At 36.7% G+C, this 13,820-nt stretch overlaps 1 protein-coding gene across 13 annotated transcripts in view; it reads right to left on the reverse strand.

Annotated features, from left to right (window-relative positions):
- Window positions 1-13,820, reverse strand: part of MCTP1 (multiple C2 and transmembrane domain containing 1) — a 352,345-nt gene that overhangs the window by 211,223 nt on the left and 127,302 nt on the right. For all 13 annotated transcript variants that reach the window (XR_003003489.1, XM_024746952.1, XM_024746948.1 and 10 more), the window contains 2 exons: window positions 4,378-4,548; window positions 1,565-1,695 (listed from right to left, as the gene is read on the reverse strand). Coding sequence is in view for 12 of the 13 variants with exons in the window: in XM_024746952.1 (XP_024602720.1) it covers window positions 1,565-1,695; window positions 4,378-4,548 (302 nt within the window). In the remaining variant the exon portion in view is untranslated. The remainder of the gene's footprint in view (window positions 1-1,564; window positions 1,696-4,377; window positions 4,549-13,820) is intronic.

The following is a 13,820-nucleotide window of genomic DNA, read 5'->3' on the forward strand; positions in this document are numbered from 1 at the left end:
GCTGAGAAATTTTCATAATTTCCAAATTTGGAGATGCTTTTCAAAGAAAGAAAAATACGTAAAAGGGTATCTGTCATTATGGGAAAAAAATGGAAAAAAGGATAAGAAGGACTTCATGTAATGTGGACCCAGAAGTACAAGAAGCCAGTACATTTCATCAATTACTTCGTTATTTTACTATGATAAGCAAGTTTGAATACAAAGTAATGAGATTGAGGTAGCAAGTTACATATGACAGCCATTCTGATTTCCTTGTGGTCACCAAATAGAGCTAATGTTGCTATAAATTATGAAAATGAATTAATTATTCAAGGAATATCTAGAAAGCATCTACTTGAAAGTGCTCATAGCTTATTGAGGAAGATGGAAACAGACATATATATATACTAAAATGTATTCAGTGTATTAACAGATCTATACTGATACTTAAGCCGGTGGTATATCCCAAAGAGAGCAAGGTAGAACTTTAAGAAAACACTGAAAATAGTATTTTACTAGAGGGAAAAAATATGCAGTGAAAGCTTGTCCTCTAAAAAGGATTGAAATGTAATACAGCATTAGCTTGCAGTGGTGTTTTTCTCATTTCATTTTATAAGTAAAATATTAAAGGTTAACTGAAGCTGATCTGTGACCTCTCACTTTATAATACTATGAAGAAAACCATTGTTTAAAACATATTTCTTAGAATAACAAAAGCCAAAGAGACAAATATATTGGGTTGGATTCCTATTTTTGCTTTTTTAGTGTAAAATTCCCTTTATTATCATTAGTATGTATGCATTTCTTCAGGCTGTATGTTTAGAGACTTGGAAATCATGTCAACTATGATGAAGAAAGAATTTTCTAAACTAACAAATTCTTCTGTACACCATGTTTTATTTCAGTATTGGCAGGTTTCAATGTGTTTTGCTATAAAGACACATATGTAACTATTGAAAATATTAAAATAGGCTTTCAAGTTAGAAAACAATTCATATAATTCAAGCAATCATTCAAAATAACCTTGTCTCTGTGCAGAGATGTCATGTAAGCTTCAGAATACTCTTTTCTTCACCACATTATCAGATTAACCTGGATCTGCCTCACTTACACACTTCCTTCGCTGAAACTTGAACTCCTGGGAGATTTATGAACTCCTAGGAGATTATCAAGATTCTCTACCTTGCAGGGAGTTGTATGAAACAATGCATTTTGCGGTCACAATATGCTTTATGAAAAGTAATATTATCTCAGATCACTTTGCAGACTTTGAATATGTTCTTTGTTCCTTTTAAGTATCTTATATCAAATGAGATTCCTCTTTCTCAACTCGCGTAACTTTTATGCACAATGTTCCTGACATCTGGAGAAAATTTCTGGATATCAAATTCAGATAGCCTGTCCATCAAGTGGTCAAAACTGCCACCTACTGGTCAGTCTTCAAATCTATTTTTCAGTTCACCCAAGCACTGCCTTACCATGATAAGATCCCTTGCTTCAAAACAGTAAAGATCAATTATAATACCAGACTTACAACAAAGCTCATCCTGTCTAGGGTGATCCAAAAATACCAAATTGCACAAACCTGCCAATAAAGTCATCCCTTTTCCCAGCGTCTTTGTCCCATGCAGTGATATCAATGATTCCGCCTCTTTCTTCATAGAGATGAAAATCAAATTGTTCTCTCCACTGAGGATTCAAAGTTTTTGGCATAATCTGGAAAACCAAAAAGTCATTACTATCTCCTCAGTATCGGTCTTAAAAAATTTAACTTGAGATATAAATCAAACTTTATGTACTATCTAGAAAAGCATGTGAGCTTCTAGAAATGACGGGAATAAGTCATTAGATCTCAGCATCTTTACTACATGTTGTATGAGAGGACCCAAAAGAATGTGTCCTGAAAACCAACAGGCACCCTCTCATTATTTTGAGTAACAGATAACAGATATGAACTACATAGAAAAGGCAAAGAGTCTGTAACTGGAATAGCTCACTCAGATACTAGCATTTTTTTTTACATAACCAGTTAATACACAGATATAACTCGTAGTCTGTCATCTTATAATAAAGGAAGATGAGGATTCCCAGAGTTTTTTTCCCTCACTTCCCACACACATAAGAATTGCGAGCTGAATAATGAAGAAAACGGACAATGAAGTTCTGTGGGAGAAAGAGGAAAAAAAAAGTAATTTTGGGGTGGTCAGGCAAACTTTTACCTTAAAATTATAGCACTGATGTATCATCCCAATTTTATACATGGAGAAACTGAGACCTGAGGTTTAAGTGACCCACGTACAGTGACTAGGATTTAGTAGCTAGACTCTAACTCAATTCTTTTATTAGAGCTTCAGATCTCTTTCCCCAAAGCACTATGCCAAAAATGTTTGTGAATTAATATGAATATGTGTGTGTATCATCTCCACGTTGCATATATAAGAAAGATATCTTATCTGACGTGCAATTTTGTAACTTCAAGTATTCAGATAAGACACCTGGTGGAATCAATGAATCAAGTGACTCATACTGATGTGTTTTAAAATTCCATTCACCATTGAGTTAGACCACATTCATATTTGTTTCCCTACTCTTTCTTTTTAGCAGGAGGGCCTGCAGCGGCCTTTTCTCTTTTTAATGTATGAGAGACAGATCTTCAGATGTAAAGACTTTGAAAGCAATGAAGTATGTTATGTGCAAAGGTAACGCAAATGAATCACAATTTTTAAAGTTCATAATTGAAATTAATCAGCAAAAGATCATGGAAAGAAAGAGCAAAGAGAGACACATGTCCATAGCTGGGTTTCACATTTCATACCTAAAGAGCAGAACTATAAAAATAAGTAATGTTTTAAGCCTACCAGAACATGGAAATAATGTTAATTGATAAAAGACAAGATAGAAGTGGTCACAGGTACCTATTTTGGGGATCAGTAGTTTCTTTAAAATGTTATTATTAAACCCATGGCAGAAGAAAAAAGACAGCACCGGATGGATGGTATGGCAATTCAAATGTCTCATAACTGGGTTCAGATGAACTCCTTCAGTATTTTGGGGAGTGGTCCGTCTTACTTATTTGGCCAAAAAAGAACTTAAGCTTTCAGTTTTCTTTTTTAGGATTCTCTTCCCTATATGATTTCCTATAGGTCAGAAGTGATGCCTTCCCCTTCGATGTGGGCACTTAAGAAGGTAACCAATCAGCCTGCTAAGAAATCACCTCTGTGATATTTCTAATACAAGATGGGTGTAATCAGTTGTCCCAAGCTGTCAATGAATACCAGCTATACAAGCTGACCATTAAAGAGACTGTATTTGGGCTTCCCTGGTGGCGCAGTGGTTGAGAGTCTGCCTGCCGATGCAGGGGACACAGGTTCGTGCCCCGGTCCGGGAGGATCCCACATGCCACGGAGCGGCTGGGCCCATAAGCCATGGCCACTGGGCCTGCGCGTCTGGAGCCTGTGCTCCGCAACGGGAGAGGCCACAACAGTGAGAGGCCCGCGTCCCAAAAAAAAAAAAAAAAAAAGAGGCTGTATTTGGATGCAACACAGATAAATGTAACTATCACTATATAACCATGACTACTATGACCTTTACTAGTTATTATTATTTCTGTTAACAGTATGATAGTGATATGAATATTTAATATAATACGTTATTACTAATAATACAAGTGTTATTACATAATATACTTACTACTGCTGCTACTCTTCCTCTTCCTTCCACTACTACCGTTTATTGAGTATTTATTATGGGCAAAGCAATATTCTAAGCCCTTTACATGCATGACATATAGTATTCAATCTTCTCAATAACTTTATTAGGCAGGCATTATTTTAACTCTCATTCTCACAGATGGGGAAATGGGGGTATGGAGAGGCAAAGTAACTTGTGCCATGGCACACTGCTGTAGTGGCAGCAGGACCTTGGCCCTCTGTTTTCTAAGTAAAATTTTAAAACCTTGCAATCTGCATTGGTGCAACTCAGTTTGAAAAAATGGTTCAGAGTAATGCACAAAGATTTTTCATACATGTCAAATAGTGCTATTTGTAGTACCTGTACTAGTACTAGATGCAGTAATAATAGTAGCCAACATTCTTTGAGCACTTTATGTGCCAGGCATTGACTTAGGTTTGCTCCGGCTTTTTTTTTTTAAAGAGATAGTTCCTAGTATTATTCCATGTGATAGGTGAAGAAACTGAGACATAGAGAAATAGTTTACCAAAGGTCACATAGTACATAAAGTAAGAAATGCAATACAATTGTTAGCACTGTTGCCTGACATGATGTTGAAAAGTAGTTCTGTAAAGCATTAAAAAAGTGTCTAGTGTTTTCACGTCTCAGAGCATGGCTATTAACCAACCACTGCCTTCCAAGCACTGATGGGAACACAAAAGAGGTCACCTTGCTCTTGTACTTCTGATGCCCAAGCCGGAACTTCACATAGGGGTCACTCAACCCATTTGAATCCATCGCCTTGAGGTCTCGCCCCTCAATCAATGTGATGCTGACTATTCCTCTCCAAAGATGTGGTTTTCTGTGTATGTCTGACAGACGTAAACTTTGGGTCTGAAACTTGTGGCAAAGGAAAACAGAATTAGATTACTGTGTTTTAAACCAAAATACCACATTTGGCATTACCCTCTCCTCTGTTATAGTTTTTCAAAAATAAAAAATAGGCAGTTACAATTTTAAAAAATACAAACAATTAATAGATTATTAGTTATTTACTACACAATTATTGATAAATATGAAATTATTATCTCATAAATTTAAAGTTGTTGTGCAAGAGAGGTGTGTGCTCAAAATAAAGTCTACTTTTTCAACTCTTAAAATTACATGTAGATATTTTAAGAATATCACAGAATATTTGCATGTGTCAAATATGCCTGTCTAAATATGTATAAATAAATATAAATGTAAAAGGCCTCATCCACACTGTGATATGTAATTTTTAATTAGTAACAGGTTTTTTGCTGCTTCAAAGTTTTTATAATGAAAAATCATAATAAACACATCTAGCATTTGTCAGTAACAGTTTTTGAAAATTTTTTTTCGTGTTATAAGTGAAGTTTACAGGCAGTTTTTAGTTCTAAGATTAGTTTTAAGTTCTATTCAGACAATTAAAAAACTTCTTTATTGCCACAATAAGAGATAACTGAGTTTCAGCTCTCTAAAAAACTACTTAAGGTACCACAGAACAGAGAAAAGTCAATATGCCCTCCCGAGATAGCTTGCTTATGCCTGAAACTTGCATCACAAATTTTAAAAATTACATATGTGATTTATATTGGCAGGTATGTTTCTGGATTTAGTTCTCTAGTATTTGAACATTTTCTTTAATAACTTTTAATTGCTCAATTCTAAGTCACAGTACTCAAGCCAGTGAACAAACTCAGAATTTTTAAAAATCAGCAAGTCTAAATATGCCATATAATCTCTTGAACTAAATAGCATATAAAACAAGCCAGAGAAAGTAGCTGAAACGTTAAAGATCTTTTCAACCTGGATCCAGAACCAAAGAGTATTATAAAAATTGCTGTGTTTTTTTTTTATGTTGTCAAGCACGTTTTCTTCACTTATAGTGATTTCATGAAGAAATTCAATGTTTCTCTCAACCTCTGAGTACTCCACTTCTAAATTATGTATTAGCTCTACTTTTGGCCTAATTCCTTCCACACTAAAGTGATAGTCTATTTTGTATAACTCCCCCTCCCATTTTGAATTCTTACTCTTTCCCCATACCGTAATAATGGCATAGTCATTTTTTATTTATCATCAAAAGTCATGCGTTTCAGGATGCTTATTAGGAAAATGAAAACTATATCCTTCAAAAGATAATACTTTTAATATTTGAACATGTCCATGGAAATCTTTCTAAATCACATTGCATATTTCCCTGCCTTGGTGATCAGCAAATTTTAAACACCACTTCTTGGTGGCTCTGCCTTATTAATATCAATGCAGGACTTTGCCTACACATCCCTCACCTCTGTGAGCCCAAGAGCAGTGTCACCTGTGTTCTGAAGAGAAGCCAAGGTTACATGCAGCACCTGTAACTTCCACAGGACTCCATACCCCACTTCAGTGAAGCCCCTCTGCTCCCATCTGTTTTATATCAATACATTGGGTTTCCACATTGATTTTGTTTGAACCAAGGATTTCTCAGATTAAAATAATTGTTTAGAATTCATGGCACCAAATAATTTTCAAGGTTTTTTTTGGTTCTAAGATTTCATGCTACTTATTTTATATAATGCAGCAATCGATTTCAGTGCCTATCTATCTGACTCCTGCTGCTCTTGAGACTACAACAGCAGACTCTAGAGAATCAGGTTCTCAACTATGCATCTGAAACTTTTGTTAAGGGGTATGAGTGGCAAAGAAGGAAAACAAAATTTTGGCAAGTAAGAAGAAATAATTATCTTAGCAAAGACTAAGGAGTTAAAAACTACCCATTTATATAGAGCTTTAGACTTTGAAAGTGCCTATATATACATTACATAATTTGGTTTCCACTAAAACCCTATGAAGTAGGAAGGCAAGTCCTGCTATTTCCATTTTACCGATGAGGAATTTGAGGCTCCAAGTGGCTGGGCTAATAAATGGTGGATATGGGACCAGAACCCAGTATTTCTGACCTTTATTCCGAGCTTCTTCCAATATTGGTCTTTAGGGCAGAGACTCTCCCCGAGGTTTCAAAGTAGTCATGATTTAAGTACAATGTTGCTAAAGGGTACTCTTCAGTTAGGTGAGTTGCTTGTATTTGAAATGACATTCGGTCTATGTTTTCCTATGTGGCTAATACATGGCATCACCTTCCACTTCTCTGTCATACGAGCACATGTATTCATACTTACAACATTCCAGCTTGCAGATGGATATACTTAATGACATTTCCTACACACTCTAGCAGCACAGGTCATACACTGCACTCATCAAGTAACAGTTGGGTACAATCTAGGTTACACAGCAACTTCGGTTAGCAACGCTGAGTTAGGTTCTTGTATGGTACCATGTCTGAAACCCTTACTTGCTCTCTCCTCCTCCCATTTTTCACAGGAGAACAAGAATTTTACTTTTAGGATGAGAAGGAATGCTTTCCATGGGATCCTTCATGCTTTCACAGAAACAGAATGAACTTAATGGAGGCTTTACCTAGTGCCACTAGTTGTGACCAAATGCTTTTCTAAAACCTGGAAGAACATTCCCAAAACGACTTGGGAAGCTAAGGGGTGGGGGGTGGAGGAGGGAGAATATTTCTTAACAAAAACAGGGCTAGTGATTGTGGAATTTAAGGTGACCTGTATAAAAGGCTAAAAGGAAAACAAAGGTTGGGTTCTAAAAACATACTAACCAAATATCATTTTTTAAAGTGATTTTTTTTTCAATTTATTTTTGTTAAAATGGTACTCTTCTAAAAAGAGACTTCTTAATTCAGCTGTGATTTGACCAGCTACATAGTCATAAAATAGATAAATATTTAGTTTGAGTGTGAAGAATAGGAACTTGAAATAAAATTATAAGGTAAAGGGGGAAGATATAAAACTTAGGCTATCAACAGGAGAAAAGACAAGGGCTTAGCATAAATGTCTACTTGCATCTTTCTAGCAATTTCTGACTATGTGACTTGGGCACATTGCTCCCTCTCTGGGCCTCAGTTTTCTTATCTACGGTTCCATACAGTATACCAGGCCCCCATGTACTAGGAGCACTGCTCTGTGTGAGGGGGGTGGTCGGGGGGGTGGTGGGGGTCTGAATGGAAAAACAGTATATTCCACAAACAGAGAAGATTTAATCCACTTAAGATAGCTAATACTAAACTTAGTTTTTAAATCAAAGTTTTGGGGAACTCATTGGGGAACAAGTAGAATTCCACAACTAAAACAAACAAACTTTGAAAAGCACTAGCATTAATGCTCCCCAACATAGCTTCTGAGTAACTTGCTGTTCTGGTTAAAGTTTCCTTCCTCTGTATAGCAAAGTTCTCCAAGTATGGTCCACAGAGCAGTGGCATCAGTGTCACTCAGGAACTTGTTAGAAATTCAGACTCTTTAGCCCCATCCCAGACCAACGGAATCACCAGCTCTGGATGCAGGGCCCACTGCTCTGGTTTAACCAGCCCTCCCGGGAGGGGGTTCTGATGCGCACTCAAGTGTGAGACCCCCCCCACCCCCCGCCCCTGCTTTGAAAGTTCTAAGGTACATGCACACTGGTCTTCTCCTACGTTCTAATAACTAGTATTAATTACTATAATCGTAGACATCATCCACTCTCTGGCATGGGTACTATATATGCTAATTAAAGTCCTTCTTTAGTTCTGCTTCCTAATTTACTGATGAGAAAAGCACATTGGTCTGGATATTTGGAACATTTAAAGAGAGAAATAGGAGGCCGTTGAAAAATTATGTGGTTTATTATTTCCTTTGTTAATGATTTTTCTAATAGGATGTATCTAAATAATTAACTGAATAATTGATAATCGGTCAACCAAAAATTACTTATTGAGCACCTAAAGGGCAAGGAGTGTTAAATACATCCAAGAAATCCCTCAATAAAATTAACATATTACAGCTGGTACTTAGTCATCTAAGGTAATGTTTTCAACTATGTCCTTGTTGAAATAGGAGGGAAAGAAAAAAGAAGGGAAGAATAAAAAGGAAAAGCAACCCAGCTTTGAAGCAAAGAGCCAACTCCAAAAAGGAAGAAGTACTCTTTGAACTTTTAAAGCAGTAATTCCCCAGTTTTAACGGGCAATTTGTTGAAATCGCCAGGCCTGATCCTCCAGGATACGATTCAGTTCTTGTGGGTAGAGCTGCACGTGTTTCTCCAACATGTGCCCCATGTGGTTCTCATGCACACTGAAGTTTGAGATCCACTCTCATGAGGAATATTCGTCCAAGTTCAGATTTAATAAAGAATATCAAGATATCAGGTAATAACACAAATTTCAAAGTCTCAGGTAATTAGTCACAGACATGTATCTTTAGTAAGATTTTAGAATTAGTGAGCTGGCATTTTAAACAGAATATTCGTTTATGCACATTATCCTTTGCAAACGAATTCAAGACTTCAATCCCTTGTCATATACATAAAAGACGTTAGGATATGGAATGGTTTTCAGGAGAGTAAGTCAGCCATGAGAGTTCACAGCTCATGTAAGCTCAGAAAACATAAACAAACTGGTTGAACTTACTTGTGCATTTTGGTAATGAGCATTCTGAATCTCTGCAGAAGCCCAGGACAGGAAAAGCAGTCCTGCCGCATGTCTGGATGGAAATGAATGATCAGAGCCGTATGGGAAATCTTTGGGCAACTATCAACACCTCATGTCAATCAGTTTAGCAGCACTCTTTAAAAAATATTATTTGAAAAAAATATGTATTTGCTTCTCAAGTCACTGTCAGAAAATGTCTCCTAACAAATGCCAATGCCACGATAGTTTCCAGCTCCTTCTTTAGTAACATAATGCTGCAGTGGTCAAGAAAATAAAGTACAGAGATAATATGGTGATGGATCCGGTTCGAGTGGTTTCAGGGTTTTATTAGTAGGTGTAGCAGAAAAAAGAAACAGAGCAAGAGAAATCATGGAAAGAATCACTTTCTCAAGTCTGTTGCTCCAAAATTTCCAGAGACTGTTTCCAATGTCAAAAAAGTGATAAGGCTCCAGAAGAATAAATGTTGCATGGACAGGCAATAACTATAATCATGTTAACTGCATCCCACATGTGAATCTTTTGTAACTTTTAAAGAGATATTTCTAAAGTAACAGAGAAATTTTGCCCCACACAATACTTATCTTTGTTGCCTTTGCTACTAAAAAAATAAGCCTAAGTTCCCTTCACTATTAAGACCAAGAGCAGCAAGAGATGGATAAAAAAGATACAGATGAACAGGAAACAATGGAAGGAAATTATCATGGTGGAGCTAAAATTCTGTATTAAATGACTTCTAGAGCAGCTAGACAAAGTTTCCAAACAACAGAATTATGATGAGAATCATCAGCTTTACTAATATCAACAAGGAGGACTGAATTAAGCCAGTCTGAAAGATGGGTTAGATCGCACAAAGAAGTAAACATGTATTGAGCAGGTATTATGTGCTGGAGTTTTCATAATCCAGTGTTTTTCATGACAAGTGTTTTTAAGGTACAGAAACTGAGGCACAGAGAAGATAAATACCCTACTTAACACCAAATGGCTAGAGATTGGCAAGTCTGAGATTTGAATCTGGAATTGCTGATAACTGACGATTTTCCCCACTACATCTCAATTTGTGGACAGAGCCTATGAAGTTCAACCCCAAAAATGCGTTTAATTTGTACAGGATTTGTTGAAATACTCTGACTTATGTTTAGATGAAATATATCCCTGGGTATAGGTTACTAAGAAAGGCTAATCAAGGGCTTAAAGGAAGAAAAAGTTTTCGAGTGGTAGTAACTCTAGCATATATTGTTAAACAAAACATATGAGAGTTAACTGTACTCTATAACTGTAGTCTCATTAAAAAGGTGGTGAAGTTGTAGAATCTTTCATACAAATTAAGAACACTTCTATGTTCCAGTTCTCGTTAATAAAGTTTACTAATTGCATTCCTTAAAAACTGGATCACTAATGGTAAATTCCTATTATTCTAGATCCTGATTAAAACAGAGAACAAAACCAAAAAAGTCTGTTTAGACTTAACGGTGGCTAAAGGAACATTCAGTCATACCAATCTTCTCCCTGTTGTGTGCAAATAATCCTTGGCTTTTGTTATCTTGTTTTTTTGGTTTTTTTTAAACCTGTGTACAACCTAATCCTTCTAAATGAGACCTAGACACTATGAAACTGGAGTGAAAGACATTGCTTGTGTCTTTACAATGGCTGTGTGTGGAGGCAGCCCTTTCCTCTATCTTCAGCACAGAGGTGCACATGCTTTTATTTAATCAAATGATCCACAGACACTACAAAGAAGAGATAATGACAGCCTGGAATGACTGTTTTGTGCTGCAAAGCTTGGAGCGTGGAGCAATTATTAGCTCAATCCCAGGCACAGGCATGTTCTATCTTTCCCTTTTCCTGCTGAGTTTATTCCAGTGAATTGCACCTGGATGATAAGTCCAACAAGTAGATTTGTTCTACAGTCCATCCATCCGCTCAAAGCAGGATTGCCTTTACAGAAAACCCTCCCAGTGCTTTGTCCAGCCTAGTTTGAAGTGTCTCATCTAATAAAGCTTCGATCCCTTTTTTTCTTAGAAGATGATTCACTGGCCCTATAATCCTTAGAGAAATTCTCCAGGTTTTTATCTTTAAACCTTCTTTCCTATTTCTACTGCTTCTTGATACAATTTACATTGTCAGGAAGGTATTTATGTTTACTTCAGATGTTCTAACTACCCTCTCTAAACTTAACTGGCCAAACAAATGATCTTAAGCTTTTACTATATTTGCTCAAAATATATACTAATAGAAAAGCACCACATAACTTGTAACCCTGTTGGTTTGCTGAAGTAATCTATAGGTTTCTCCCAATGGTATGGTAAAGAAATAATGAGTCCTGTGTTTGACTTACAGAGACATTTTTTGAGACTTTAAATTAAAAGTTAATTTTTTTTCCTGAGGGTCTTACTTTCACACCTATTGATAGAAATAATACCTGAACTTTTCTTGGGTGTATGTCATATACATTTGAGTTGTTCAGAATGTAAGCACTTCCGCAAAGGATCACATTCTTGTTTTACAAAGGCAATATCTCTTCTCCTTGGTCCTTTAACCATACTTCTGTCTGATCCTACCACAAGGTAGTGCTCTCACATAACTCTGGATTGTTCTCTATTCTATGCACTCCTTTTCACCCATTTCATATTACGATCCATTCTCCACTTTTTTGTATGAGGTATCTTGGCATAGCCCAGCCTTCTCCATTTAAACAATATTAAAATCTCTATTTAATTCACTACAATGCTCTCATAAGATGGATTGTTCAATTAGCTCTCAGTCATCAGAATCTAAATGTCTAGTCAATGGAGATAACTGAGAAGGAACTTAAATGTACTAAATATTTGAAAGAACTGCACTGAATTACCATCCTTTAATGGGAAGTTAAAAGTCTTTAATGAAATTCTGACTTAGAGTAATCCAATTGGCTTCACATATTTTTATTACTCTCATGAGAAACACGATAATTGCCATAACCACTGCTTAATGTTTTGTATCCTAAGATACCATATTTTGATAAATTATAAATGGCATGCTTTTGGAAAAATTAGAATATCCCTTTATCATTTTTCTTTCCATTATTCTGCTCTCAAGAAAATTAAGATACAGCAAGTAGCACTGACATTCGTTGAGCAAGTTCTCAACAGGTTTAGTTTCACTCAGTGTAACTCAGGTACTGTCTCCTGGACACGTGTATTAATCCTTAAAAATAAGCTGTTAAATTTTTCTTTCAAATCGCATTCTGTTTAATTCACGAAGCACACATACTCTCTTCATGTAAGATTTTATCTGAGCTGTTAGGTTTTCTGCATATCTGAAAATGTTATGGGAAACCTCTTTTCATATACATCTCCTCTAAAAGTTCATCAGAATACAAACATTGCTGGGGCAAAGGTCAATGAGGCTGGTTATCAGAGTGACCTTTGACTGTGAATATGAAAGATCACACAGCAGGAAAAGGGAAAGATAGAACATGCCTGTGCCTGGGATTGAGCTAATAATTGCTCCACGCTCCAAGCTTTGCAGCACAAAACAGTCATTCCAGGCTGTCATTATCTCTTCTAAAGCAGACTTGGTCACTGATTTTCTGATTTTGTAAAATGGAACCTAAAATACAGCAACATCACAGCCCTGAAACACGTCTACTCATTGGTGGCTTAAGGAGCTGTGGAGGAGAGGGTCACATAACACAATAAGAATTTGAAAGGCTGTCAATGAAGACTAACTAAGGGGCAGCTCTACTTATATATCGCATCTCTATTCATCAACCCCAAAAGGAACTCAAGTGCTTTAAGTCTTCACCAAAACATTTATTTCTCTGACATTCAGAAAGAGAAACATTGGCCCTGATCATACCATTTAGGTACTCCAGGGCAATGGCATCACTTCTCTGGGCCTTAGTTTCCTCATTGGTAAAAAAAATGACCCCAAAAGGTTCTGCTTTTATGACTCCATTTGTTTGTCACTCAATATATGCTCAGAAGAAAGACAATAGACCACTGCACTTCAGATACAAAAAAAGCTATCTTTTAAATGTGCATATTTGATATTCTAAAATAAGACAGTTGGGCTTCCCTGGTGGCGCAGTGGTCGAGAGTCCGCCTGCCGATGCAGGGGACACGGGTTCGTGCCCCAGTCTGGGAAGATCTCACATGCCGCGGAGCGGCTAGGCCTGTGAGCCATGGCCGCTGAGCCTGCGCGTCCGGAGCCTGTGCTCCGCAACGGGAGAGGCCACAACAGTGAGAGGCCCGTGTACCGCAAAACAAACAAACAAACAAAAATAAATAAATAAAATAAGACAGTTTAAGAGATTGAGAAAGGTTAATAAAGAATATTTAAGGATGGATACAACCAAATGGGAAGTACTGATAAGTGGAAGACTAATTTGGGAGTAGAAAGTGAAAAGAAGATGCTGAAAAAAATCTTTTGAAAAGGAAACCCTTGAAAAGTAGTGTTTATGGAGTTGGTCCTGGTGGCAAGTCTTCAAAGTGATCATGCTGCATATTTGCTGCATGCAGAACAAACACAACACAGAACACCCCTGAATTCTGCTTGGTTGGCATATGAATTCACAGTAATTGTGGGTCTTAAGAAAACAGAGAAAAAAATTTTCCCAAAAGCCATTTTCCATTTAAAGTAATGGGACAAT

Source organism: Neophocaena asiaeorientalis, unplaced genomic scaffold (genome assembly GCF_003031525.2).
Source record: "Neophocaena asiaeorientalis asiaeorientalis breed wild unplaced genomic scaffold, Neophocaena_asiaeorientalis_V1.1 scaffold550, whole genome shotgun sequence".
NCBI lineage: Eukaryota > Metazoa > Chordata > Mammalia > Artiodactyla > Phocoenidae > Neophocaena > Neophocaena asiaeorientalis.